The 24,764-nt window shown below is 55.6% G+C and overlaps 2 protein-coding genes across 5 annotated transcripts in view; both read right to left on the reverse strand.

Moving 5' to 3' along the window:
- ADGRG3 (adhesion G protein-coupled receptor G3) overlaps positions 1–5,309 on the reverse strand; it is a 30,549-nt gene extending 25,240 nt beyond the window's left edge. Inside the window, exon 1 of the mRNA XM_010967342.3 lies at positions 2,040–5,309. Coding sequence (XP_010965644.3) covers positions 2,040–2,241 — 202 coding nt within the window. The 5' untranslated portion in view covers positions 2,242–5,309. The remainder of the gene's footprint in view (positions 1–2,039) is intronic.
- A 144-nt stretch (positions 5,310–5,453) lies between these two features.
- Positions 5,454–24,764, reverse strand: part of ADGRG1 (adhesion G protein-coupled receptor G1) — a 38,984-nt gene continuing 19,673 nt past the window's right edge. For all 4 annotated transcript variants that reach the window (XM_010967280.3, XM_010967279.3, XM_045504533.2 and 1 more), the window contains 13 exons: positions 19,016–19,110; positions 18,029–18,451; positions 16,356–16,488; positions 15,570–15,717; positions 14,800–14,931; positions 14,339–14,455; positions 14,077–14,122; positions 13,714–13,817; positions 12,807–12,925; positions 10,717–10,985; positions 9,553–9,661; positions 8,415–8,683; positions 5,454–6,975 (listed from right to left, as the gene is read on the reverse strand). In XM_010967280.3, the coding sequence (XP_010965582.1) occupies positions 6,845–6,975; positions 8,415–8,683; positions 9,553–9,661; positions 10,717–10,985; positions 12,807–12,925; positions 13,714–13,817; positions 14,077–14,122; positions 14,339–14,455; positions 14,800–14,931; positions 15,570–15,717; positions 16,356–16,488; positions 18,029–18,451; positions 19,016–19,076 (2,061 nt within the window). In that variant the 5' untranslated portion in view covers positions 19,077–19,110 and the 3' untranslated portion in view covers positions 5,454–6,844. The remainder of the gene's footprint in view (positions 6,976–8,414; positions 8,684–9,552; positions 9,662–10,716; positions 10,986–12,806; positions 12,926–13,713; positions 13,818–14,076; positions 14,123–14,338; positions 14,456–14,799; positions 14,932–15,569; positions 15,718–16,355; positions 16,489–18,028; positions 18,452–19,015; positions 19,111–24,764) is intronic.

The raw sequence follows: 24,764 nt of genomic DNA on the forward strand, positions 1-24,764 counted from the left end.
TTTTAAACAAAGGAGGACAAGAGAGAAGAGGGAAGGACGAAAAAGAGAGAGGAGAAGGGCAGAGAGGAAGAGGAGGGAAGGAAATTGTCAGCTGGAGGGGAGGTACCACTCTATAATCCTAGCCCTCTGCGTGCCTGAGGGGGCTACAGACAGGCGCTGGGTGCAGGGGGCACTCTGTGGTTATAAACAGTCTCCCTCCCGGCCTGCCATGAAATTTCAGGGACCTTGCATATGTGAAGATCTTGGCAAGTACCTGGTGCAGAGATTATGAAATATCTTATTTGCAGTACTTTCAGAAGATGTTAGAAGCAGCACCTAGTCTAGACGGGGAGAGCCTGAACCAGCCCTAGGTGCGGGATGGTGCCCCTCTGCCCCTCCAGGCCCGCCCTGCACGTCTCCATCCTGCTCTGCCCCGGGGGTGGACTCCAAGGACCACCTCCATCTGGGTTCACATGGGGAGTGGACCAGAGGGCAGAGGGCAGTAGGAGGGCAGGGCGTCCTACCGTCACTACCACTCAACACCGGTGGCCTGCTTCTCTCTGCCACTAGCCACAGCCTCTTCTCCCTGCTGATAGTCCTGGTGTGTCCCTTGTAAAGTGTCCCTTTATTGAAAAGTGTGTCTGCCTCCTGCTGGGCCCCCACCACGCCCTGGACTCCTTTGAAGAACCCCTGTCACTGCACTAGACTGTGAGCCCCTTGAGGGCAGAGACCACATGGTACCAGCACAGGGCCTGATACTGCATAGAGAGTCCCAGCAGTGCTTCTGGAACGAACGAATGAATGAATGAGCAAACGAATGCACAGCAACTACCCAAAAATGCCCACATAGGAAGGAGACTCACCTCTAGCTAGAAACCTCTCAGGGCTCCTCACGCCATTCAAATGCCTGAACCAGAGAACCCATGTCACCATAGGATAAACTCCATCACACGGGGAGGCCTTGAAGGCCCAACCAGAGAATCTGAAGTTTTGTGAAGGACCAAGGTCCCTGTGACGCCCACCGAGACTGGCCGAGAGCCACCCTTGGTAGTGAAGCTCATTAATCCACCAAGGGCTGCCGGGTGGCCTGCGCGCCCAGGCCCTCCCTGCGCTGCCAGGACGGCACTGCCGGTTGTCATGCCTTTTTGAGCCTTAGATTGAACTTTGTTTCCCTGAGTCTCCCAACATTTGAAGGGAATTGGGTACTCTGAAGGCCAAAAAGGTTGATTCATGTGCCTAAAGCCACACAACTCCCTGCTGAACTCATACACAGGGGGTGGGGGTGGGGGTGGGGGACAGGCATGAAAGTTTCTCACAGAATCAAGAGCAAAACAGGAGGAGCACTCAAGGCACGGAGATGGGAGCAGCACAGAGGGAGCACCAACCTCTGCCTGAGGGGAGCATCGCCAATGGCAGCACACCCAGTGGCCCAGAAGGATAAATGAGAGCTGGCCAGGTGGGCCAGGGTGGGGAACAGCTTTCCCCGGAGAGGAGGCAAGGCCAAGGCCTGGGGTCCTCAAGCTGCCCTGGAAAACCACCACATGGGCACATGCATGGCCGAGAGTGAAGGGTCAGGGAGAGTCCTGTTCTTGGCTTGAGTGACTGAAGACGGCAGGGGTGAGGCAGGGCATTGTGGGGACAGGGAGGGGGAGCCCGCGTGGCAGGGGGGCAGGTGGAGGTGTTGCAGGGAGCCTCCAGAAGGTCCCTAGCCCCTTCTCTGGGGGCCCAGAGGCCAGCTGAAGAAGAGCTTATCTGGGGCCCATCCATGACCCAGAGCCAGGCCTGTGAGTGAGCCACAGCCTGAGGTACAGGGTGGGGGAGCGTTCTCCATGCACCCCACCTCCAGGGCGTTGTGGGGAAGCAAAGGGGACCCGAGACCCAGTGCTGATCACATTTTATCAGGACAGCAGGACTGACCCAGAGGTCAGGGAAGGTGCTAAGGCTGTCAGGGTGGGCTCCTCAGAGGACATGCTCTGGACACCCCCACTCCCTACCCTTCCCTGTCTCTGTGCCTGGGTCTCCCAGGCTTGGCAGCAGGGGGTAGGGAACCAGCTGCTCACCTGAGGCCAAGTGCAGGAGAAGCAGGACGGCCAGGGCCCTGGGCGTCACCATCCTTGACTTGCCAGCTTGTCGACACTGGCCCTGCAGCTGTGCGGCCCTCTGGTCATAGGTTCTGCTGAGCCGGCCTCCTCTCCCCGCCCCTCCTTCCCCTCCACAGTGTCGCTGCTTCCTGTGGCCTCTTTCTCGCCCTTCTTGCTCCATGGCACCAACAGTTGGGTTGTGAAAGGTGAGTGTGGGGAACTGGGCAGTATTCTAGCCTCACCCCACCCGTGACCAGATGTAGAGGGGGCCAGACTCAGCAGAAGCTGCTGAACCCACCCAGGGGTGCTACTCCCAGGGCCTCATCTGGGTGGGCGCTGTGGGGCTGGGGTCCAGCAGGGTCCTGGGGAGTGGTGATAAGCTCAGGCTTTGGAGTCAGGCACACTTACCTCAGATGCTCCTTTCACAAGCTGGGGGCCTCTCTGAGCCTTAGTTTCCTCCTCTGTAAAGCGGATACAGCAATGGGGCTGCCTCCTAGGGCTGTGTCAGGGTTTGAGGAGACCCGTGACATGCCAGGCACACAGCCTGGCTATAGGGATGAGGACGAAGCTGTGGAGGGCATTCACAGTCCCTCATTCATGCCTATGATTTGAACAAAACCAGGCTCAAGTCCATGCCGGCTGGGGGCCTGGGAAGCAGAGGAGCCAGGCCTGAATGTCCCAGCGCCACACACTACCCACCACCCCCACCACCAGACTGAATAACAGGAGAGGCAGGATGGCAGGGGACAGGAGCATGGGCCCTGCGGGTTGGTCAGGCCTGGGCTGACGTCCATCCCAGCCACTTCCTGGCTGCAGGAGCTTGTGTGAGCTGTCTGCTGCTACAAGTTTCTCACAAGGCAGGGGGTGAACTCATGAGATGATGCCTGTGGAATTGCTCAGTAAGTGGGCCTGGCCATTATTATTACTATCATTTTATGATTATCAGTTCTGTGAAATTATTGTCGTCATCGTCCGGCTGGTCATAAGTGGCCCAGGTGGGAAGTGGGGGTAGCAAACACATACGGGATGCAGTACGCGGGAAGGGGAAGGGCTGATGACTCAGGCCCCAAATCTGGTGGCCCCAGGGAAGCCATGCGGATGAGGTCAGGGCCCTTGGCATGGTCCTATGGCCACTGCGAGGTCAGAATGTGGAGGGCACGCCGCCAGGGATGTACATGGTCATCAGCATCTGCTTGCCCTGCTCCACCTTGGGGACCCGCTCAGCCCCGATGGCCTCTATTTCCCCTTCCTCCCCTACTGTGTCTGGACAGGACTCAGCCTCCTGCTAGGCCCTCTGGGCCTTGGGAAGGTTGAGGAGGGAATGTCAGGGTCACTCATGGGGTGTGGGCAGCAGATGGAAATCTGGCCTGGAGCCCCAGGCTCTTCCTCTGCAGGGAAGGCTGGGAGGGCAGATGGGAACCACTGGGCCTGCCCCTCCTCCCTCCCAGCCACAGGCCACAGAGAGGCAAGATGGTGGACAAGGGCTTTGTGAACTAGGACCTACTAGGCCCACCACTGGAGACCCGTCCTGGCACCTGGGCCCTCAGAGGGGCTCACAGGTGCCTGTTTGTGAAGGAGGGCCTAGAGAGCTGCACACTGGGACCCAGAGTGCACAGCACACCTAGGAAGCCAGGACAGGGGCTGGGAAAGTGGCAAGGGGAGGTCAATCAGGGCCAGAGTGGGGCCACCTTATCTGGGCCCCACAGGGGCCAGGGACTGGCTTGGAGCCACTTAGAACACTGGGAATTTCCCCAAATTCCAGGGAAAACAGAACTATATCTTCCTCTTCTGCCCCTCCCACCCCTAGCTTATCCAAAGGGCTCCAGGTGGACTCCTGCCTCCAGGCACAAAGCCTCCAGTCCTCTGGCCAGGCCCAGCCAGCATCCACCCCCCTGGCTATTCCAATCCATTTCCCAAGTGAAAAGGATGTCTCCAGACACAACCCTGGCCATGTTCTGGTGGGAATAGTGGTCCTGTTGTCCGAAGTCCCACAGCCCAGAGAAGCACATGTTAAGAACCTTCAGGGTCAAGGAGCACCACGGAGCCATTGGGTGGCCCATGCAGGGCCTGTCACAGAGGACAGAATCCAACCAGGGACCCTGCCCCCACTACCTGAGTTGGCCTTGAAAATAGAAACTGGGTGTTCAAGAGTGTTCTTTGAAGTGGGAGAATTTGAGGGGAGTGCTACCTGCCTGGGGGAGGGGACTGGGTCCTTTCCTTCTCTCCTTGAGGATGGGGGAAGGTGCCCCCTCAGGTCTAGCCAAGTGATGGGATCTGAGGGACTGTCTCGCAGAGACTGAGAGGTGCATGAGAGGGGAGCTGGCTCTGATCCCAGTGAGCTGCCCAATCGGGACACTGTGGGGACCATTTGTCCTCTGTCCTCAGGGGTTGGGGCATAAGAGAAGCCAGCCACCGGGAGAAAGGTGGAGGCAGAGGCCAATGGGAGAAGCAGAGGAGGGGTTGGGAGAAAGGGAGGGTGCAAGGGGTTCCCACATGCTGAGGTCCTTGCAGGTCCTCAAAGATCCCACACTCGTGCCTGTCACATCACTGCCACTCCGTCCCTGCCCACCAAGGTGCTTCACACCCATCCAGTCCCACTCCAGAGACCGTGCCTCTTTCCCTCCTCAGCCTGTGCACACCCCACCCCTCCTGCCCCCAGAGCAGCCGGGACAGGAGGGAGGAGACTGTGGGGCGAGAAAGCTCAGATGTGGGCCTGGGGTTAGACCTGCACTGGACCTTTAGACCTGGACCCAAAAAGCCATGACCAAACAAGGCTGCTCTCATAACTGAAAGGGGACAGGAACCTATGCTATCTGCCTCACCTGTGTCACTGGATGGAGAAAGGAGATTTGATGGCACAAGGTTGAAGGGAGTGACGGGAGAAAGTCCATCGCTTCATTGTTGCAGTCCACTCACTTCACACTGGTCAATAAGCTGGTTACATATGTCATGTGACCAGCCAAGGGCTGAACTCAGAAATGTGATTTCTTTGACCAGCAAATTTTTAGATTAGCCAAAATTTTTAAATCGAGATTTTACATCAGCACAACCTAGATTTCTCATTTCTCATAAAAGGCAGGCAGTCTGGCTACATCATCCCTGCAAGGTGGTGACTGGCTGGAGCTGAACAGCAGCCACTTCCTTCGCATAAGTCTTAGAACCTCCATTTTGCCACAGACCCCACCACTCCCCATTGCCTCTCCAACACTGACACCCAGTTGCCATTTATCCTCCCCTTGCCCTGATAACATTTCCAGCAGATTTCTTTCACATGTGGCTCTCTTCTCTTGCTCATGTTTCCCGACTGGCCCCAAGTTGTTTGTATCAGGGATTCTTAATAGAAGCACAGAAAAATCTCAGAAGGAAATGTCCCAAAATGTTTGTGTTAGTTGGTTAGGTGATAACAGTTGATTTTTATTTTCTTCTGTGTACTCTTCTACAGTTTCCAAATTCTCTACAATGGACATGTACTTCTTTTTAATATCAAAAGACAAATGAACTGGTAATTACAAAGAAAATCCTCCCCATCTTTAAGGCTGAGATCCAGATCAAATGCTGCCTCCTGCAGGAAGTCTTCCTGGATTCCCAGCCAGGAATAATGGCTCCCTCAACCCTATGCCTGAAGTTCCAAGAGTTCTTGTCTCACATATGCCACCCACACTAGATGAACTTACAGGGGAACAACCAGGTCTGGCCATCTGTGTCCAACGGAATTAACTGTGATGGGCTGCAAAATGCTCAAGATTGTCTGCAAAGGTTTTGAGATGACCTCTTAGGAGTCCATCAGGCTCTAAGCCACTATCACCAGGAGAGGCGTGTCTTGGTCTTCGGAGTGCTGGAGTGGAAACAAATTTGGACTGCTATGTTCCACAGTTCTTGCCACAAGAGGTTTTCGGGAGAGGCCATAGGCTCCTGTGAGGTGTGAGCTTGGCAGTGGTGGGCAAGGGTGATGCAGCTTATAGAGAGGCCCAGATGGAAAGATGGACCTAGCCCAGCCCAGAGCGTCTATACTAAGCCTGAGTCAGGGGCAGGCAAAGGCCCACACAGTAGATAAAGGTTTTACAGCAGGCACCAGGCAGATCTCGGGAACAACCACCCAAAATCCAGCATTGGAACTGGGGACACTGGGCTATGAGTAGAGGAGTAGGGAGGTCCTAGGCGAGAAAGGGAGGACCTGGAAGAGGAGGGGGGATGCTGGGAGGCTGACAAAGGCGAGGGCCCTGGGCTCAGAGGTAGGGGAGCTGCTGCTGTGCTCTGGAGAAGGAGCTCTCCTCCTCCAGGGATCTGGCTCAAAGCTCTGCCCCAAGCCATTTTCCTTGCATGCCATCTTTAGGTTAAAATGACAGGGGCTACAGAGTGCCCTCATGGTGATCATCAAAGACAGAGTGGCTATGGTACATTTCTGTCCTGGGCAAGGGCATGGGGCCAAGCACATCACCAGTCTCCAAGGTATGAGGCCTGCAGACTCCCGACCTCCAGCCGTGAGGGCCGGTCCAGTGGTGGTACGTTAAGACCAGGCTTCAGCCCCCGGCTAGGATGGCCGGGGGATGGTCCCACACTTGAGCCCCTGTGAGCCGGACCCAAGAGCCAAGTAGTCTCCCGGCCAATTCTGAAGGCCCAGCCTGAGAATCTGGCTGTCATGCCAACAGCTCCATCCCTCCGAGGTCCTCGGGCCTTCTCAAGCCTCCGGCTGGCCTGCCAAGGGCTGGGCCTGGCTGCAGAGGCCGCAGGCAGCAGTGAGGAGAGCAACTCTGCTTCCTGACACTGGCAGGGGGGCTGGCGGCCTAGATGCGGCTGGACGAGGTGCTGCCGGAGCTGATGGGGAGCCTGGCACTGTCGGAGCTGTTCTTCAGAGGGGAGGGCCCGCCCCGGGCCTGCAGGCGCATGGACCAGTACCAGAGGAAGATGAGGAAGCCTGTGGGCAGTGAGGGGGCACAGGCCTCAGAGGCTGGGGCAGCCCCACCCCAACCCCACTCCCTCCCAGAGCCACCTTGACCCAGATCTCCTCCTGCCTTCCTCCCTACACAGGACCCCCGCACCAATGTGACCCTGGGAGCACCTTCTATGTGCCAGGCACTGGGCAGTTTGCTGTACATCACCTCACTTTACGCTCTCCAGGTTCCTATGAGGTCAGGCCTCGTCATTACTGTTCTGTTTTACAAATGAGGAAACTGAGGCACAAGGAGATCAGGGGACTTGGCTGAGACAGGAGTCAAGCAGCAGTGGTCAGGCTTTGGAGCCACCTGCTAAAGTACCTTGTGCTATTGCTCCTCCCCAAATAATGATACTGTGATTTATTAATAGCTCAGTAAATGCTTGTGTGAATTTGTGAGCATCATTTATAATTCTGGCAGAGTCCCCTTCACTTGGGAGGGAGGTGGGAAAACAAAGACTCACCTCCCTCACACCGCACTCCGTTGCATGGGGTCCCACAGGGGCCTTGCCTTCCCTGTTTTCCTACCCAAGTCCTCCTCCCAACCCAGCACAGCCAAGCACAGAGATAGGTGTGTGTGTACGTGTGTGATGTGGGGGGCAGGGGTGGAGGGGTGCAGGTAGAGCAGGAAGGGACCCTGCTGGCATCAAGCCAGGCCCTCATGCTCCAGCCCCTCTGCCCCTCTCCCCTCACCTCCCTCCTTTCTTCCCCTATTCACTACCCTTTAGCCCTGCTCCTTCCAACACACAGCCTAATTCTAGCCTGAGGACCTTTGCTCATATTTCTCCCTCTGCCTGGAGCTCTCCTCCCCCAGACCAGGTCTCCTCAGCCTGTGACGCATCCCCTGAGCATCTGCCACAATGAGGATTCTGACTGAGCAGGTGTGGGTCAGGCCAGCATCTGTGTTTTTAACAAGCTCCCGGTGATGCGGATGCTGCTGGTCCGAGGACCACGCTTGGAGGAGTAGGGCTCTGATCTCTCCCTGGCTGGATCCTTCTGCTGTCTTCAAGTGTCTCCTATGCGGAGAGGCCTCCCTGGCCACCCTCCCCAAAGTATCCCCACCCCAGCTCGGACTGTCCATCACCTGGCCCACTGTCACTTCCCTCCTCTCCGAGATGCCCTTTGATGTCTGTGACCTTGCTTGTCACACTTGGTCTCCCTGCCCTCCCCCCCCCGGGAAATGAGCTCTGTGGAAGCAAGGGCCTTGCCCAGCCAGTTCACAACTGTAGCCCCAGGGCTTACTAGTAGGTACTCAATAAAGTCTTGTTGACTGTGGCCTGGATGCCCCCATTATACAAATGAGAAGGCTGAGGCCCAGAGAAGGAAAGCGTCCAGGTGGCCTGGGTCATCTCTTCCCTGCCCTATTCCCCACGGATGAGCACCTGGCCAGGGCCAGGGAGCGGGATTTTCTCCACACATACCTTGGAAGGAGGTGATGATGCTGAAAAAGTAGAGGATGACAAGCTGGAAGGTGCCAGAAGCAAAAGAGAAGAAGACCAAGGCCCAGGGCAGGCCGAGGACCAGGCTGAGGCCCAGCAGCGTCAGCACGTGGGGCCACTTCTGGGTGTGTGGACGCAGCCGCAGGATCTGCACCACCATCATGCCCAGCATGGCCATGTTGAACAGAAACACCAGGCTGAAGAGGCCCAGGTTGGTGACATGGCTGACCAAGGAGTCCCGAATCCAGCACCTGTGGGCAAGGGAATGAGGGTTCAGTGCAAGGCTGGGGTCTCCCTTTTAAACAGAGAGCCAGCCTTGGGCTCACTGCATTCATCCAAAATTTAGTACCAGAGTTTTCCTGTTCTTGTGTTTGCTTTCATGACTACTCATTGTTTATGACAAGTATTGCTTGTTTCCCATTTACAGTTGATATAATTTTTTAAAAACAAATTTAAGTTAATAAGCCAGATGATTTAAAGAAAAAAATTAAGCAAATAGTAACATAGATGGTACAAAGTGAGGCAATAATCACAAGGTCATGATGTAAAAGACTGAAGTTTTCAAAACTCTGAAGCAATGGAAAGGATTCCTTCCTAGCCTGGGGCTCAGGAACCCTGGATACTAGTCTAGGTTCAGGCGGACACACAGGCCAGGCCACCACTGGCCTGGGCGAATTAGGTGAGTGGAGGAGGACTGGATCTCAGCCCCACTCATCCCCCGGCTGGGAGCCTCTGAGCAGTGTGGTGTGGATCCCTGCCTTCTCCAGGCCTCAGTCTTTCCATATCTCCCTGAGGAGAAAGGGGAGTGCAGCAGAGGAACACGCTGGAAGCTCATCTGCTCTAACCCATACTCCCACTCACAAGTAGGGAGACTGAGGCCCAGAGAGGGACGAGGACCTGTGCAAGGTCATCTGGCAAGTGAGGGGCAGATCCAGGCCTGTTCTCATCCTCCTTGAGAGAAGGGTCACCCTTACCCCAGAGCTCTGATCAAGGTCAAGCCAATACCTCCAGCAGCCTGGCATTTAAGAATCTCTTGGTCAGCATGGCCTGGGCCCAGGCTGCTCCCTGACATCTGCACCATGAGGCCCACCCTCCCGCCCCTGATGGACACAACACTCACATGGAAGGATAGATGACACTCTCTGGAGTCCTGTGCACAGCTAGGATGATGGAGCCATAGTTGTTCACATCCACCAGTGCCACCAACGTCACCAGGAAGATGGGGAAGCCTGTGGGCAGCAAAGCATGGAGCTCCATCTCCCACCCTCTGAGTCCTGCCCCTCCCCCATCCTCTGTGAGCCCTCCACTCAGACCTGTGCTCCCCGAGCCCACCCAGCCCCATCTGGGGCCCATCCTCCAAGCTGGGACCCTCCCCTTCCTCATTCCAGTTTGGGTTTCCCATAGAAGAAGTCCATCCTTACCCTGGTCTCTCAGCATCCTGGGGGCCCCTAGGAGAAAGGGCCTGTAGTTCCCTGCTGAGGGGCTGAATGTCCCAAGGAGAGATGGGAGGAGTAGACAGGATATTGGGGTGGGGGACAGATCAATGGGGGACATCTAGAGTTATGCCCCAAGAGGATGTCTGTCCTTGCCCTAAAGTGGAGACTGAGAGCTCCCTAGAAAGGGTCGCCCACTACCGAACACCTGGGTCCTGACACAGAGCCAACTCTGAAGGAATTGCATGTAAATCAATGAAGTGAACAAAGAAGGGGCTGAATGAGAAATAGAGGAGGAGCAGCAAGTTGGGGTGAGGGACATGCGGAGGCTGGTGGGCCTTTCCAATGTCCAAAAGGACTTGTGGTGTGTGTCCCTGGGGCTCCAGGTCTGAAAAAAGAGAGGTCTGGGCCATAGGTAAATTGTCTTGTTACTGGCTGAGAACAAATGCAAGAGCCATATGGGATCCGTTATCTTAGGTTCATAAGGATCCACAGGTAAGGCCACCACCAGCCTGCGAGAACTAGGTGAGTGGAGGACTGTCCCCCAACTGGGTGCCTTTGAGCAGTGCACAACCTGCACATCCATACATGGTAGCCCTACTTTTAAAGGAGTGAGAGATGTAGGGAATATGTAAGTGTTTCTTGGGGACAGGGGTCACTGCCTCATCTTTCTAAAGAGGACCTTGACTCAGCCAAGGTAAAGAACCCCTGAGGATGGGTGGGTGAAGGAAGCAGTGAGGGAATGGTCAAAGGGGTAAGTGGAGAAGTGGGACCAAGTGCTCATGTTCTGCCAGAAGCCAAGAAGGAGAGGCAGGCCTGGGGGTGCCCATCAATCCCCTCCACCAACTTACCCCAGCCCACAATGCTCAGCTTGAGTAGGTAGCCAGGGACGTAGGTGCCAAAGACCTCGACCACGAGTCGGTAAAGGTTGTAGCCCTCAAGGCCCATCCAGGAGAGGCAGGCGAGCAGGGAGAAATGCAGGAAGACGGCACTGGTGCGGCAGGCAGCCTCGGAGCCTGCCAGGGCCACGGGCTCGCTGAGCAGGAAGCTCACATCCAGCAGAAAGACGGCCAGCAGCAGGTTCATGTGCACCTTGATGGTGTAATCCCTAGACTTCCTCCTGCGTGGTGAGGGTGGGGGTGGGGCAGGCAGGTCACTCCGGTGGGAAGGGTGGGAAGGCAGGGAGGGAGGGGGTGTGCCCACCCCTCCTCTTCCTCTTCTTCCTCCTCCTCCTCCAGGCAGCCTTCCCAGGCCCCCCACACACTCCCTAAACTACTCCTGTGGCTGCAGCCAGATTGTTCCCTACTTGTCTTTGTGTGCTGACCATGTGCCCAGCCCCCGGGGCTCACGCACTGTGTGTGCATTTAACAGCAGCTTCAGCCAGACACAGCGCCGAAGACAAATCAACCACTACAATCAACCAGGAGCTCCCAGAGTCAGAAGGGAAAGACTGCATTTTTTCCTGTTTTGGAGAATGCAGGCCACCCATGTTCTGTGTCTGCCTGCCTGTCTATTTGCACGACTGTGCATCTGTGAGTGCAGAGTATGTGCACCTGTGTCCTCATGTCCTCAGGTTGTGTCACCTGTCTCACCCCCACCCCAGGATTCTATGTGGCCCAGGGCACTGTCAGCCTTTCCTCCCCGGCTCCCCTCACCCCCCACTTGCTCTGCTTGGCACTATCCACTGCCTGTCCCAGAGGGCGCAGGAGAAATACCCAGACCCCAGGGTCACCATCCTAGAGTCCCATCCCTGCCCTGCCCCTAACTCCTAACTTGAGGCACCACCTGAGACTGGTCCCATCCCCCTCACCCTCAGTTTACTCATCTGTGAAGTGGGAGGGAGGATGGCCCCCCTCACAGCGTTGGGGTGACAGTTACACTGATTCAAAGGACCTGGCACAGATAAGATGTTCAGTCCCTACATATTCCTATCCCTGTGTCCTTGGGCACCTTTGTGATCCATGGGTGTTAGGGGGCTTGTGCCCCCACCCCCAGTCCTACTGAGACTGCCAGCTGTCCCTCCTCATCGCCTACTCCAGCCCCACCATGTGCACAGCTGTGGCCACAGGCTCCACCCTCCCCTCCACCCTGTCAAGGACAGTGAACGCACTCCAAGTGTCTTCATTCTAGAACTAAGGGTGTCTCGCCTTCACCCAAACAGGTCCAGGCTCCAACTACGTGTGCACCTCAATCTAGGCCAAGCCCAGCGCTGATAATCCAGACCCCACATGCAGCCAGTCTGAGGGCGGCGGAGGTGTTCTTCACTCCGCCAAAGGCGGCTCCTTCTCTCCTCAGGCACCCAAACGATTGGGGTGCCACGCCTCCATGGAGCCAGGGGGCCAGGCCTCAGAACAGACACCAGGGAATGGGGGCTGGAGAGAATTCTGGAGGCTCTGCCTGTCTAGGGCAGTCACTGTCAGTCAGCTCTGGTAACCGGGGCCTTGTGGGTCTGGAGCCAGCCTCCTTGGGTGCAAGCCTGCTTCTGCTACATCCCTGCTGTGTGACCTCAGTCAAGTCACTGACCCTCTCTGAGTGCTCTTTCACAGGCCCTGGTGAGGATGAACCAAGTTCACACACGTAAAGCACTCAGAACAGTAAGTGCTGACCGTTATCATTATCACCCCATCGTATTATTATGTGCCCCCAGCTTCCACAACTGGGTATTCAAGGACAGAAATCTAGATTGTATGTCAGCTCTCCCAATTTGAAATGTTGGCCATTAATATCAACTGTAAACGCTGTGTTACTCAAACACCGCAGATCCGAGGAGGAAATGCAGGCCTCAGGGGTCAGCTGGCAGCACCTCCCAGGGCTCCCACAACCACACACAAATTTCAGTCAGGCCAGCCTCCAGGGTGGGTCTGCATGGTGAGGGGGTCCCGGCCTGGGGAGCTGGAATGGAGGTTCCTCTCCCCTCTCCCTTCCCCCTTCCAGGGCCTACCTGGAGCAGAAGTAGGCGGCGATGGTGAGGACACAGGCCAGGGCGGAGATGACACAGCCCACATAGGAGAGGAGGGTCAGGTAGTGCTTGTGCACGGCGTCCACTTCCACTGAGGCCACCTGGGCCCACGAGACAGGTCAGGGCTGGCCTCAGCTCCCCAGATCGACACTGAGGGCTTGCCCAGATGGAGGGCTATCTCATGGTTCCTGGAGACCCTTGGGAGTCTATGAACCATTCCTGCCCCCAAACTGAGCAGAATGTGCTCCCACGAGTGCCTTTTTTTACCACCTTATCAATTGGTTCTCTATCCCACCAAGATCAAGAACCCTCCACCAGAGAATTCCTTTTCTGTCCTGGCACTAATTATTTTTCTATAACATTCAACGTAGGAATAAGCCTCCTGTGAGAAAGTGAGCTCCCCATGCCCAGAGAGAGCTGGAAGACCACTTTGGTCCCTCAGATGCTGGGGTCCTAAGATTCTGGGAGAATAAACCTAGGACGCAAAGCTTCTGAGATTTGGGGGCACTGAAGTCCACCACAAGGGCCTCCATACTGGGCCATGGCATTTCCTCCAGGGCTCTTTTGAAACATACTCCTGGCCCCACCCTAGCCCTGTGGAATCAGAATCCTAGGTTAGGGCCAGGAATTTGCATTTTTATCATGTACCAAAATTTGGGAATAAAGAGCAAGGGCCTCAGAGAGCAGCTCTTTTACTTACTACTAGCTGTGTGACCTTGGGTAAATTGCTTAACCTCTCTGAGCTTCAGGTTCCTTATCTACAAAATGGGACCACAACAGGAGCCACCTTGGGGCTTGTGAGGAATGAATGACATATGTGAAAAGTGGCTGGCACAAAGCAAGAACCTGGCCTGTGTATGGCTATGGGGAGGGGTGGGGGGCCACGCACCATCAGCACTGCAAAGTAGGTCAGGTGGTTGCAGAGGCAGGACGTCTGTGTCTCTTTCCTGATGGTCTCACACCCAGCATCGCTCCAGCTCCCTGGGCTGCTCGCTGAGGAGGCATCAGCATTGGGCTCTGAGACAAGCCCAGCACCACAGCACCCCACTGTACCTCACAAATGCGTGACTGTGTCCCTCTTCCCAGCCTTTCCTGCCCTGGGCAGATCCCTAGTCCACCACCACTTGCTCTTCAAAGCCCACTTTTCTCCAGGAAGCCCTCTTTGATTAACCCCATCTCCCCTACTTTCCAAGACCCCCTTTCTTCTCCTCCTCCAGGTACTTGCCCAGCTCAGTGACCACTCCACACTCACATGTCAGGTCTTCAACCCAGAATACACATTGTAGAGTCACATTCTTCTGTAGGGAGAAGAAATAGAAGTGGATCTCAGGACAGTCCACTCCTTTACGGGTCAGGCTGAGGGAGTCAGTGTCAGGCCACCACCCTATTTGGACCTGACTGGCTGATGCCCTCAGCCAGTCAATCATTTTGTTAAAGACAAGTGATTCAGAAGAGAGAGGAGAATGGGGACAAATAGGGACCCTCGTCCCCTTGGTCGCTTTGCTCACACTCACCGGCTGTGGTTGGTGCTGGAAGGTGAGTACCACAGGGTCTGACAGGTTGGCCACTTTGGTGTTCTGCACAACAATACCCAAGACCTTCTCACCCAAGACTTGGCTGGAATTCTTGTCCTAGATGTACAGAGTGGGAGGAGAGAGTAGGGATGGGGCTCAGGACTGAGAAGAAAAGCCCAGAAGTTCCCTAGGCCCTCTAGATTCCTGTCTCTGCCCGGCATATTGCTTTAAAATTCTGTGTCTCCCTCTGGAAGCATTTCTTGCATGGGTAGTCATTTACACCATAGTGAGAAAACACCATTTAGACCTCTCGCAGGTCTAAATCTCCCACACTGCCATCCAATTTCTAACTTTACTTTGGCTCTTGGAGGAGGGGGTTTGGCTTCATGCCTACCTTCCATCTCTCCATCAGACAGAAGCTGCTTTCCCCAAGGGAGGGTATGAGGATGAGAGCCCCATACCTGGAACAGGGCTTGGCTGCTGAAGTCCACCAGGAGGAGTCTCTTTTCAGCCTCCTCCCTCCGGCCTTTGGTCTTCTGGAAGAGTGCCCGGGGCAGCAGCACTGAGTACTCCAGGATCTCACTCTGCTCCTCCTGCAGACCACGATCCCACTGGGGCTCAGCGAGAGGTGGACCTCCAGATCCCCTCCATATCCCCTAGCACATGCCTTCCTGGATGCTGCCATCTCTGAGCCTACCTCCTTCAGGAAGTCAGGCCTGACTCATTATAGCCCTTCTCACCCCTCCTTTCCTTGGCACCAATGCTGGCTGGGGAGCCTTATGGATAGAGCCCAGGGCCCAGGGGCAAACAGGCCTGGGAGAATCATGGGGTATTCTGTGGTCTGGGCTTCAGATACCAACTGCCTATGGCATCCTGGTGCACTGGGATAGAAAAGGGTAACGTGGGTAGTACCCAGCTACCCAGGCCCACCAAGGGGCAGGCTCAGGACTGGGGTGCAGCACAGGTATTTTGGTGCTGGTCTTCTGTCCACATGGATGTGCCACAGGAGCCCCTCAACAAGGGCCAGGTCCTTCCCCACCTCTGTCCCCACCAACGTGCCAGGAAGGGTCCTCAGTGCCATGGGGTAGCTACTGACTAAGGGTACTCCTTGGGCCTCAGGCCTTCCTTGTCAGCACACATCTGGCTCCCAGAGGCCCCAGGGAGGGGCGAGAGGAGCCCTCACAGCCTCCCCATCTGCTTCCTGCTGTGGCCGCTGATCCTGACCCCTGACCTCCTGCCGGGAGTGGATATGCAGGTCCTGGAGGCTGGCCGTGGGCTGGAGCTTCCACACTGTGGCGTTGATCCGATCCTCCTCGAAGGACACCGTGTCCCCTGTGAACCTCACAGAGGTCAGCTTCGACTCCAGGTTCTGCAGCTGCCTGGCAGTGGGGAGAGAGGGCAGGTGACTGCTGGGGCTGGAGGGGGTTGGGGGAAGGGAGTGGCCTGGATCGGGGCAGGTAGACCAAGGGAGAGGAGAGATTCAGGCAGATGCACAGGAAAGAGGGTCAGGGGAGAGAAAGAGATGGGGCAAGAGAGAAAAACAGCCCAATGAGCATGGAACAGACAGAATGACCTGCGGGGGTGGGGGTGAAGGAAGCTGGAACATCAGCGCAAACAGGAAAGGAGTGGGTGGGGAGCTATCCTTGGAATCAGCCACCAGGTTCTGGGCCCAGGTCTGCCTGGACCAACCCACTTTGCGCCACAGAGCAGCCCCACCCATCTGTGAGCCTCAGTCTGCTGAACTCTAAAATGGGCCAATCCTTTTCCCTTTACTGGTGGAGAAGAGGGCTTGGGTGCAGCTGTCCTGGGCTGGCGGCTGTGACTTGTTTTTACTGACTCAGGCAGGTGAGGTGCTTGGCCTGCAGGGGCCCTATTTCCTCCAAGAGGAGATGGAAAGAAAAGAGCATTCCAGGCCCAGGGGAGGGTCTCCAACTGGCCTCCCACCCCAGGTCCCTGCCCTGCCCAGGTCTGGGAGACACCTCCTCCTCACCCTTCACACGCCAGGAACCACACTTACTGGCCCGTGGGGGTGAACGGCAGCTTCCTTGAGGTCTTCCGGGGATGCTTCAGAAGCTGGCTGAGCAGCTGGAGATCCTTCTTCAGCTCACATATGTCCACCGAGGCATTGTGGGAGGCCTTCAGGGGAGGATCTGGGGGAAAGGGACAGACACACCCACCTAAGGCTGTTGAATGAGGTGCCAGGCCACGTTCATTGTACTTCCATTTAATCCTCTGTGACTCTGAAAGCTTCTACCCCCATTTTACAGGACAGGAAACTAAGGCTCCAAGAGGTGGGGGTACTCCCCCAAGTCACTCAGAGATGCAGCCAGCTGGACAGTGCTGTCACACGGAACCCCCAGCAACTCTAGCCTCAGCAGGGTGGGCTGGGACACACCTACCCAGGCATCCTTCTGACTATACACAAGGAGTGGGGCGGGGGGCCAGCTCCCTGGGGACAGGGTCAGGCAGGCCCCCTTCAGGAGGGTCTGGCAGGTGGGAGGCTTGTGCAGTGGCTCCAGGCCCTCTATCCAGGTACCCTGCACCCAAGGGCTGCAGACTCAGGCACCTCCAGGGATCAGACAGGACTCAGATGAGGTAGGCAGATAGGGAGAGGGACATGTGGGAAGGAGCCATGCCCTGTGCCATCAAGGAAGGCAGGCCCTGTAGCCTCATCTGAATTTATAAGGCAGAAAGCCTGATTTTTAGGTCATTAAAAGCCCTGGTCATGTTTTTAAAAAACTCTCTACAGGCCAAATAAGACCAGGCCAGATCTGTTCTTCAAGACTCAATTTGCAGCTGTGCCTGACTTTGCCCTAAACCCTCCCAGGTTGGGGCAGAATCCCAGCCTGGGAGCAGGAGCCCTGTCTACTGCCCCGGCCCCTGTCTGCGGCACTGGACAGCACCTGGGCCTGCGGCTGCCATCCCCTAGCATTTGCATGGGCCCAGAGCTGCTAATCTATTCAAAGGCCTGTGCCCCCAACCCTGGCAGCCCCACCCCAAACTGTAGCTCCCTGAAAGGAACCAGAATCAGGGAAATCCTAGACCCTGAAGAAAGCCTCCAGTTCCTTCTGGCCACCCTCTCCCCCCGTCCCCATTCAGCACTGAATAGAAGGCAGCAGCCACATCAAACCTGTCCCTTCCCAGACCGAACACACAGTCTGCACACTTCAGTGTCAGCCTCGCCACTTCCTGACCTTTGGTTTCTCTTGCTCTCCCTAAGTCCCCCACGCCAATCAGCTGCTGGGTTCAAATCCTGGCTCCCTCACTTAACCAGCTGTGCAACTTTGTGCCTCAGTCTCCTCCTCTGAAATGGGGATAAACAATCTAGATGATGCTGATAAAGCAGAATTTTTCCTCTGGTTCCTGACCTTTAGTCCTGTCTCTCCATTCTCTCTGCTCCTACCTTGCTCATTACTCATCTTCCTTCACCCGGACCTTCGCTGCAGCCTCTGGGTAAGACTTCACCCCTCCACCCTCACCTCTACCTTCCCACAAACCTCCTTGAAGCACACCTTGCATCACTCTCTTCTGTTCTCAGACACCTTCACTGGCTCCCCACTGCCAGTGAACACAGCCCCGCTCTTTGACATGACATTCAGACCCAGTCTGCTCTAAGCCTGCCATGCATTTTGCCTTCCCAGCATCCAGGTCTTTGGCTAAGCTGTTACTTCTGCCTGGAAGTTGCCTTACCGTGGAAGGAGAAGACGAAGCCAGCAGCACTGGGCAGACTGGTGTTCTGGGGCCTCCACCAGGAGCTGACAGAGGTGGCAAACAGTGGGGGCCCATGGGCTGGGGTCTCCTCTTGATGCCGGAAGCATAGGAGGTCAGAGGCCTGGTTACTCAGCACGAAGTCATTCTTGCCATAGCGAAGATGCAATTTCCCAGCATGGCGGTTCCAGTAGAGGCAGAAGTGGTAGAGGCCCCTGGGGTGAGGGAACGGCCAAGAAGCTGGATGGACGCCATGGAAGGGTGCATGGATGGTGAGGGCCTCCTGCGAGTTCTCGATGGAGATGTGATGCTTGGACGTCTGCTTATAATGGAGGCTGCTGTTCTGCGTCTGGTTCCGCTGGCCACAGAAGCTGAAGTCTTCCTGGAGGCTCCCGCCACGGGCACCTGAGGAGGCAGAGACTGTAGATGGGACTCTGGGGTGGGGGCCAGCTAGCAGCATGGGATGGGGCAGGCCCTGGGCCCAGAACACAGGAGCCCAGTGCCTGGGACCCACACATATTCCAAGGGCTTATTCCTCAAAGGATCTACAAAAATGTGAGTCTACCCTGCTCAAAGGTTGTTGGCTTCAAAATGTGAAAAGAACAAACAATGATTTCAAAGGCAAAATAATATTGTAAATAACAATAAAATATTTAATGAGGCCATGCCTGCCACAGACAGTTGTGCAGACTGTGCACTGTGCAAAGATGTTCTGGCTGCAGAGGTGAACGGGGCAAAAATCCAGCCCATGGTCCCCACCTCAAGCTGTGCACTGTGGGGCTGCATCTGCCAGAAAGAAGGGGTACCTTTTTCTTTTTTCTAAGGTACTATCCCCTTGCTAAACTCTGTCTGCAGGCCTGGGTCTGCCCAAAGCAGTTAGTAGATGTGCTGGCAGCTGTTCTAAACATGGGAGCATTTTTACATAAATCATAACACACACAGTCTCAACGCCCCTCCAGGAAAGCCTACCTTGGACCAGGAGCAGACCCAGCAGGCACAGTGCCGTCTGCAGCAGCACTAGGGCAGCCATCTTCCTCCCCGAAGTCACCCTGAGACGTCACCACCTGAAAGAGGCCAGGAGTGTTAGGAGGGGGCCTGACCCAAAGGGTGGTTGTGCCAGCCCTGCAGAGGGCGATGCCAGCATGGCATCGACGTGGGATGTGAGGTGGGGAGGCAAGTATGGAAATAGTCCATGGACTTCCCCAGAGCTGCCAGAGCTGAGCATCAAGAGGCAGTAGCTGAATTCAAGTGTTGGCTCCACCTCTCACTTGCTGTATGACCCTGTGTAAGTCACGGAAGACAGGACTAATTATAGTACCTCCCTCTGGACCCAGCAGTGATGGGGTCATCAGGCTAGAATTTGGAGGGTGGGGGGCTCTGCAGCACCACCAGGAGCCACCCCCACCACCCTGCCCCCTCCAGGCCTGCAGAAGACACAGGAAAAAGAGGGCTCTCAGGGCTCTTCTCCAAGAAGCTCACCATCATTATCCCTAAGACCCAGCTCAGAGGACACCTCCTTCAGGAAGCCTTTCTCAACTCCCTCTACAGTCAGTCCCAGCCTCCTTCAGTTCCTGCCACTAGCCAGGGCCCCGTTAGCCTCCTCTCAGAGGTGCAGGTGCCTCCCTCCTCAGCCAGCCCAGGAGCTCCAGATCCACCTCTGTGCACAGGGCCTAGTGTGCATGGAGGTTGCTGGGAGGGTGGACAGTGAGGGAAATGGAATAAAGGATCAGCGCAGCAACAGCACCCTCTACAGGGCTTACGGAGAAAAGGAACTTCTCATTATGGCCACCAGGGGGAGCCAGTTCCCAGGACAGCTGGAGAGGGCAGACGGACGTCCCAGTCTGGCAGGGAGACATAGCATCGCCCAAGTTGAGGAAGGTCCAGTTCCCCTCAGCCCCATTCTGGTGTAGAATGGGCCTTCCAAGCTGAGCACCTACTGTCTGCCAGACTGTGCTGACCTACTCCTTTCACTCCTGCACCTGTATTAATCTTCAGACATACCCTGTGAATTAGGCCCTATTGTTGGCCCATTGCACAGATGGGGAACCTGAGGTCCAAGGAGTCAAATGACTTGCCCAAGATTACCTCAGAGGTCAACGGCTTTCTCCCTGCCTGGTGAGGACTGCAGTGCCTGGCAGAGAACCTGTGTGCTGGTACTTAGAGCATCTCTCCACTGCCACCTGGCCCATGACCAAGCTGGGTGCTGGTGGTTACAAACAGGCATCCTCATCCTGTGGGGAACTGCATATGGCCATAGTGACATATGCAGTCATCTGTCAAAAGCCAGACAAAAGGAAGCCTGGCAACCTGGGTCATGTGAGGAGTTTGACTTTGGGAGGAAAACAAGAAGGGCTTCCAGGAAGAAGAGGCTTTTAGACAGAATATTTGAGGGCAGCATTAAATGGAGGTGTGGCAGAGGCAAAAGTCACCGTCTCCTTCCTGGGCTGGGCCTTCCTTGAACAAATCTGGCCCCTTCAAGCTAAAGCCAGTCTCCTGTGTCTCACCATGTAGAATGGAACCCCAATTTCTTGAACCTAGTCAGTCCAGTCAGTTGGGCTCATCATCCTGCCCTGGTGGGCATCACAGGACTCCTTAGAAGAAGGATGTGAAAGTATTTTGGGGAATGGCCACTGTTTCCTAGGTTGTGATTTTTAACGTTTTATTCTGCATCCTCTCTGGGCATTTCAGCTCATTTTGTTTTGTTTTGTTTCAGGAGAAGGAAGGATTTATTACTTCCTGCAAGTAAGGAGAACACTGAGGATCTTTCTGAAGCCGTGTCTACCATTCTGGTTCCTTTTGAAACTACCACCCTGACCAGAGGAAGGAAACCCAGCATCTGGTAACAGAGACATGTCTCTTCTAGACCCCTTCTCTTTCCTTCTCCTTTCTATCAGTCTCTGTCACTGTCTTCCTCTGATCCCCAATCCAAATGTCACCTCCCCTAGGTGGCTGTGATCCCTGCTCTATACTTGTAAGCTCTTAGCTCACAGATCACTTATAGAATTTGGCCCCAATTCTCCATCTTATAGCATTTGGATTCAAGGCCTAGAGAGGGCCAATGACTTCCTGACATCACACAGCAAGCAAGGATGGAGCTGGCCAGAATCCATGTATCTGTCTGGCTCACTGACCTTCAAAGTGAGCTACCACTGTCAGTAGACAGGGCCCAGGACAGGGCAGAATCATCAGAGGGCTTTTGTCAATACTGCTGGATTGACCTTTGAGAGCAAAAAGGCAGAGACAGGGAGTGAGCTCCCCATCACTGGAGGCTGTACCACTATGAAATGTCATGGTTCCAACAGGCAGGGATCTACGATGTGGCCTGACATTGCTGGCTCATCCCCCCTCTTCCCTGACTGCTCGCTCCAAGGTGAAGAGCTCTAACCCTACTGACATTCTTGGGATTTGAGGGGAAGGGGCTGCCTGGCTTCTGTGAACCCACCTTTCGTAGAATGGACTTTGCAGCCAGACTGTCTGGGTTCAAATCTCAGTTCCCCTACTCACTAGCTGTGTGTCCTTGGGCTAGTTACTCATCCTCTATGGGCCTCACTTTCTTCATCTGTAAATAGGAAAAAAATTGAGCCTACCTCAAGGGTTGTTGTGAGAATTAAATGAACTGATACCTGCAGAGGACTTAGAACAGGACTAGGCACATGGCAGGCACCACAGGTATCAGCTAAGTATCTCTGGATACTTCCTGACCAGCTCATGGCTGCCCCTAACACAACCCCCTGGGCCTGTCACAGATCCCTGCTCCTACACCTTCCCTCCCACCCTCCATGCCACCCCTTCATGGCCCCCACAGCCAGCTCAACCTCCAGAGCACTTTGACAGGAAATTCTTAGAGCATGAAATTTCCTTTCCGGGAAGACTGAAACCCCACCCAGAAAACTTCCCTCCTCACAGCCAGGACCTAACCCGGTCCCCAAGAGCCTCTGAGAGGCAAGAGAACTGGACTAGGGCACCATCTACGCTATCACATGAAATCCTCAGAATTACCATATGAAGCAAATCCTACTGTTTTGCCATTTTACAGATCAGGAAACTGAGACTTGGGAAGGGCTATCTGTTCCAAGATCCCGGCTGGTAGAACCAAGACATGGATCTGGGTCTCAGCCTAGAGAACTTGCAGAGCTGGTGCTGGCCAAGTTTCTAGAGATGCATGCTCTCCTCGCTTTGGGAGACCCCCAAAGAAAAGGAGAGAAAAATGGGGGAGCAGCCAAGACCACAGGCAGTGCAGACAACTCCAGCCTGGGAGAGAGGGTTTGGGGACCGAGCCCCTCCAGGAATGCCCCATCCCCCAGCTCCCCTTCTGGAGTAGGTACACTTGACCTCAGGCCTTCCGTAAACACACACAGAGAACAAACAGTCCAGCCTAGCTTGACACAATAGGGTCCACCATCACAGAGTCCCCAAGGATCCAGGCAAAGTGGAGGGGGCCAGGGCTTGTCTAAGCCAAGACGCCCCTGCTGCCCATCCCCTGGATTGGTTGGGCCTGTGAAGAAGGTCTCTGACTCCAGTTCAGCCTGAGCCATGCCCGTCCTCATAGTGGGGGAGGGGGCAATAAGCGGGGGACCCATGGCTCACTTTCTCCCGTGGGGGCCTGAGTCACTTCCTCTGCCATCCGTGTCCAGCCACGAGTCACCGCTGGCCTAGTCCAGGCTCCTGGAAAATCCATTTCCTCAGAGGATAGAGGTGGAAGTTGAGTGGACAAAACCTGGGCAGCCCTGGGGTTAACCCTTCCTAGGCAGGCGCCTCCCCAGGAAGATGACCTGGACCAGGGCCCCTGTTCCTTTCTTTCTCCTGCCCTTGACATACACTGTGGACCACAAACCTATCCACCCCCCTCCAGCCTGTCTTTTTGCCTGGGATGTCTTCCCTATCTCCATGACCCAAATCATCTTCTGAAACTCAGTGAAGACATGCTCTCCCTCCAATGGTAAATGGTTGGCCCTGGAAGGGGGCCAGGGCAGCCTGCTTCCCAGCAGTGCCTCTTTTCAACCTCACTGGCGGTGAGGATGAATCACACTAATGGGCGGCTCACCTAGCATTTAGCAGGATACCAAGAACCTGGCAGGGGCCTCCCAAAGCACAGCTGGGAGCAGAAGGGTGTGGGTGGGGGAAAGGAGCCCCTGCTCAAGTGGTCTTCAGGTATGAGCCTGGTCTTGCCCTCCTGGACGAGGGACAGTAGGGAGAGGACTCAGCTCAGCCTTCCTGCTCCAGCCCCTGTCCTCAGCAGCTCTCGAGTCAGTGGCGGTGGAGGTGGGGGCAGGGGGCGGTAGGGTAGGGGGCCAACATGGAGCTGCTGGCTGCCCTCCCTAGCCCTGGACAGAGGGCCTTAGGAAAGAAGGACTAGGCTATGGAGAGGGGTGGGTGAGCGTGAAACCTTGAGGGTGGAAGCACCCACATGAGTGTCAACACGCGTGTGCGTGTGTGTGTGTATGTGCACCAGTGCGTGCGGGTGTGCAGGGCAGCAAGGAGGAACGTTAGAACAGAGCAGAGCGGGAGGCTCTAGCAGGTGTTTCCTCCACGGGGGTGTGGTGGGGGCGCTGAGAGGACCCTCCACCAGCAGTTTCCAAACTCGTGTGTTTAAAGTCAGTCTAACTTAGAAACACCACGTACCCAACAAATCAACGAAGGTGCCCCCATCAGTGGGATCCCAGGCCACACCCCACTCCCAGCCCAGACCCTCAGCGGGGCCCGGTGCCCATGGCTCCTGAGAGCGAGCGCAAACATGGAGCTCGTCTCTCCTCCCTCTGTTCCTGCCCTCAAGCCGGGTGACTGAGGCCCAAACTAGGTGACCACAAAGAGCTCCCCCCAGGAAGGGTGTTCTGGACCGGCTGAGGAAAACTGAATGACTTCAGGTTTCAGGAATTTTTCTACAATAAAGGAGAATAAAAATTAAGCTAGCTGCCTGTCCCCAGAAGCTGGCAGATGCCATGGCCCTGCCTGTTCACTGCCCAGGGTCTCAGTCCTGCACCAGACCCGGCAGTGCAGGCCCCACAACCCCACGGCTTCTGGTCCAGCCAAGTCCCTGCGCCACGACTCCTTCTGCCTGCCCAGACTGGCCCTGGCCCTGTGGGGAGACCGACGAAGGGGAGGAGCAGGGTACCTGCCCACGTGAAAAGACGCTGGGTTCTCCCTGAAAGCCAGTTACCCAGAGCCACCCATCCTGCAGCCTGCTTTATCTGGAACCAGAGTGTTTGCCTAGGAGGCCTCAGAGAAGCCAAGGTATGTTTACCAGAGATGAGACTGGGCTTGGGTGTTTCCGCCTCCCAGCCTCTGCACACACTAGTCCTTCTCTCTGGGATGCCAGCCTTGTGACCTGTCTGTAAAGGTTCTGATACCCTGGGTCTCAGGACTCCACATCCTCACCCTACTGCCCCGCACTCCAGCCATGCAGTGCCTGGCAGAACACCTGATGGTGAGTGCGAGTAAACAGGTCTATGTGGCGCAGTGAAAAGGACCCTAGAATCCAAAAAAAGGGAGGATAGGATGACAGTTCTCGTTAGGCAAGTGCTTAATTTGCACCTGGCATCATGCAGAGCACTTTTCACAAATTACCAGTCAATCCTCACCTTAACTCTATGAAGCAAATTGTCCTCCCATTAAAGATAAGGAAACTGAAGGCGGGCGGGTATAGCTCAGTAGTAGAGTACATGTTTAGCATTCACAAGGTCCTGGGTTCAATCCCCAGTGTATCCATCAAAAAAAAAGT

Source organism: Camelus bactrianus, chromosome 9 (assembly GCF_048773025.1).
Source record: "Camelus bactrianus isolate YW-2024 breed Bactrian camel chromosome 9, ASM4877302v1, whole genome shotgun sequence".
In the NCBI taxonomy this organism is placed as follows: domain Eukaryota; kingdom Metazoa; phylum Chordata; class Mammalia; order Artiodactyla; family Camelidae; genus Camelus; species Camelus bactrianus.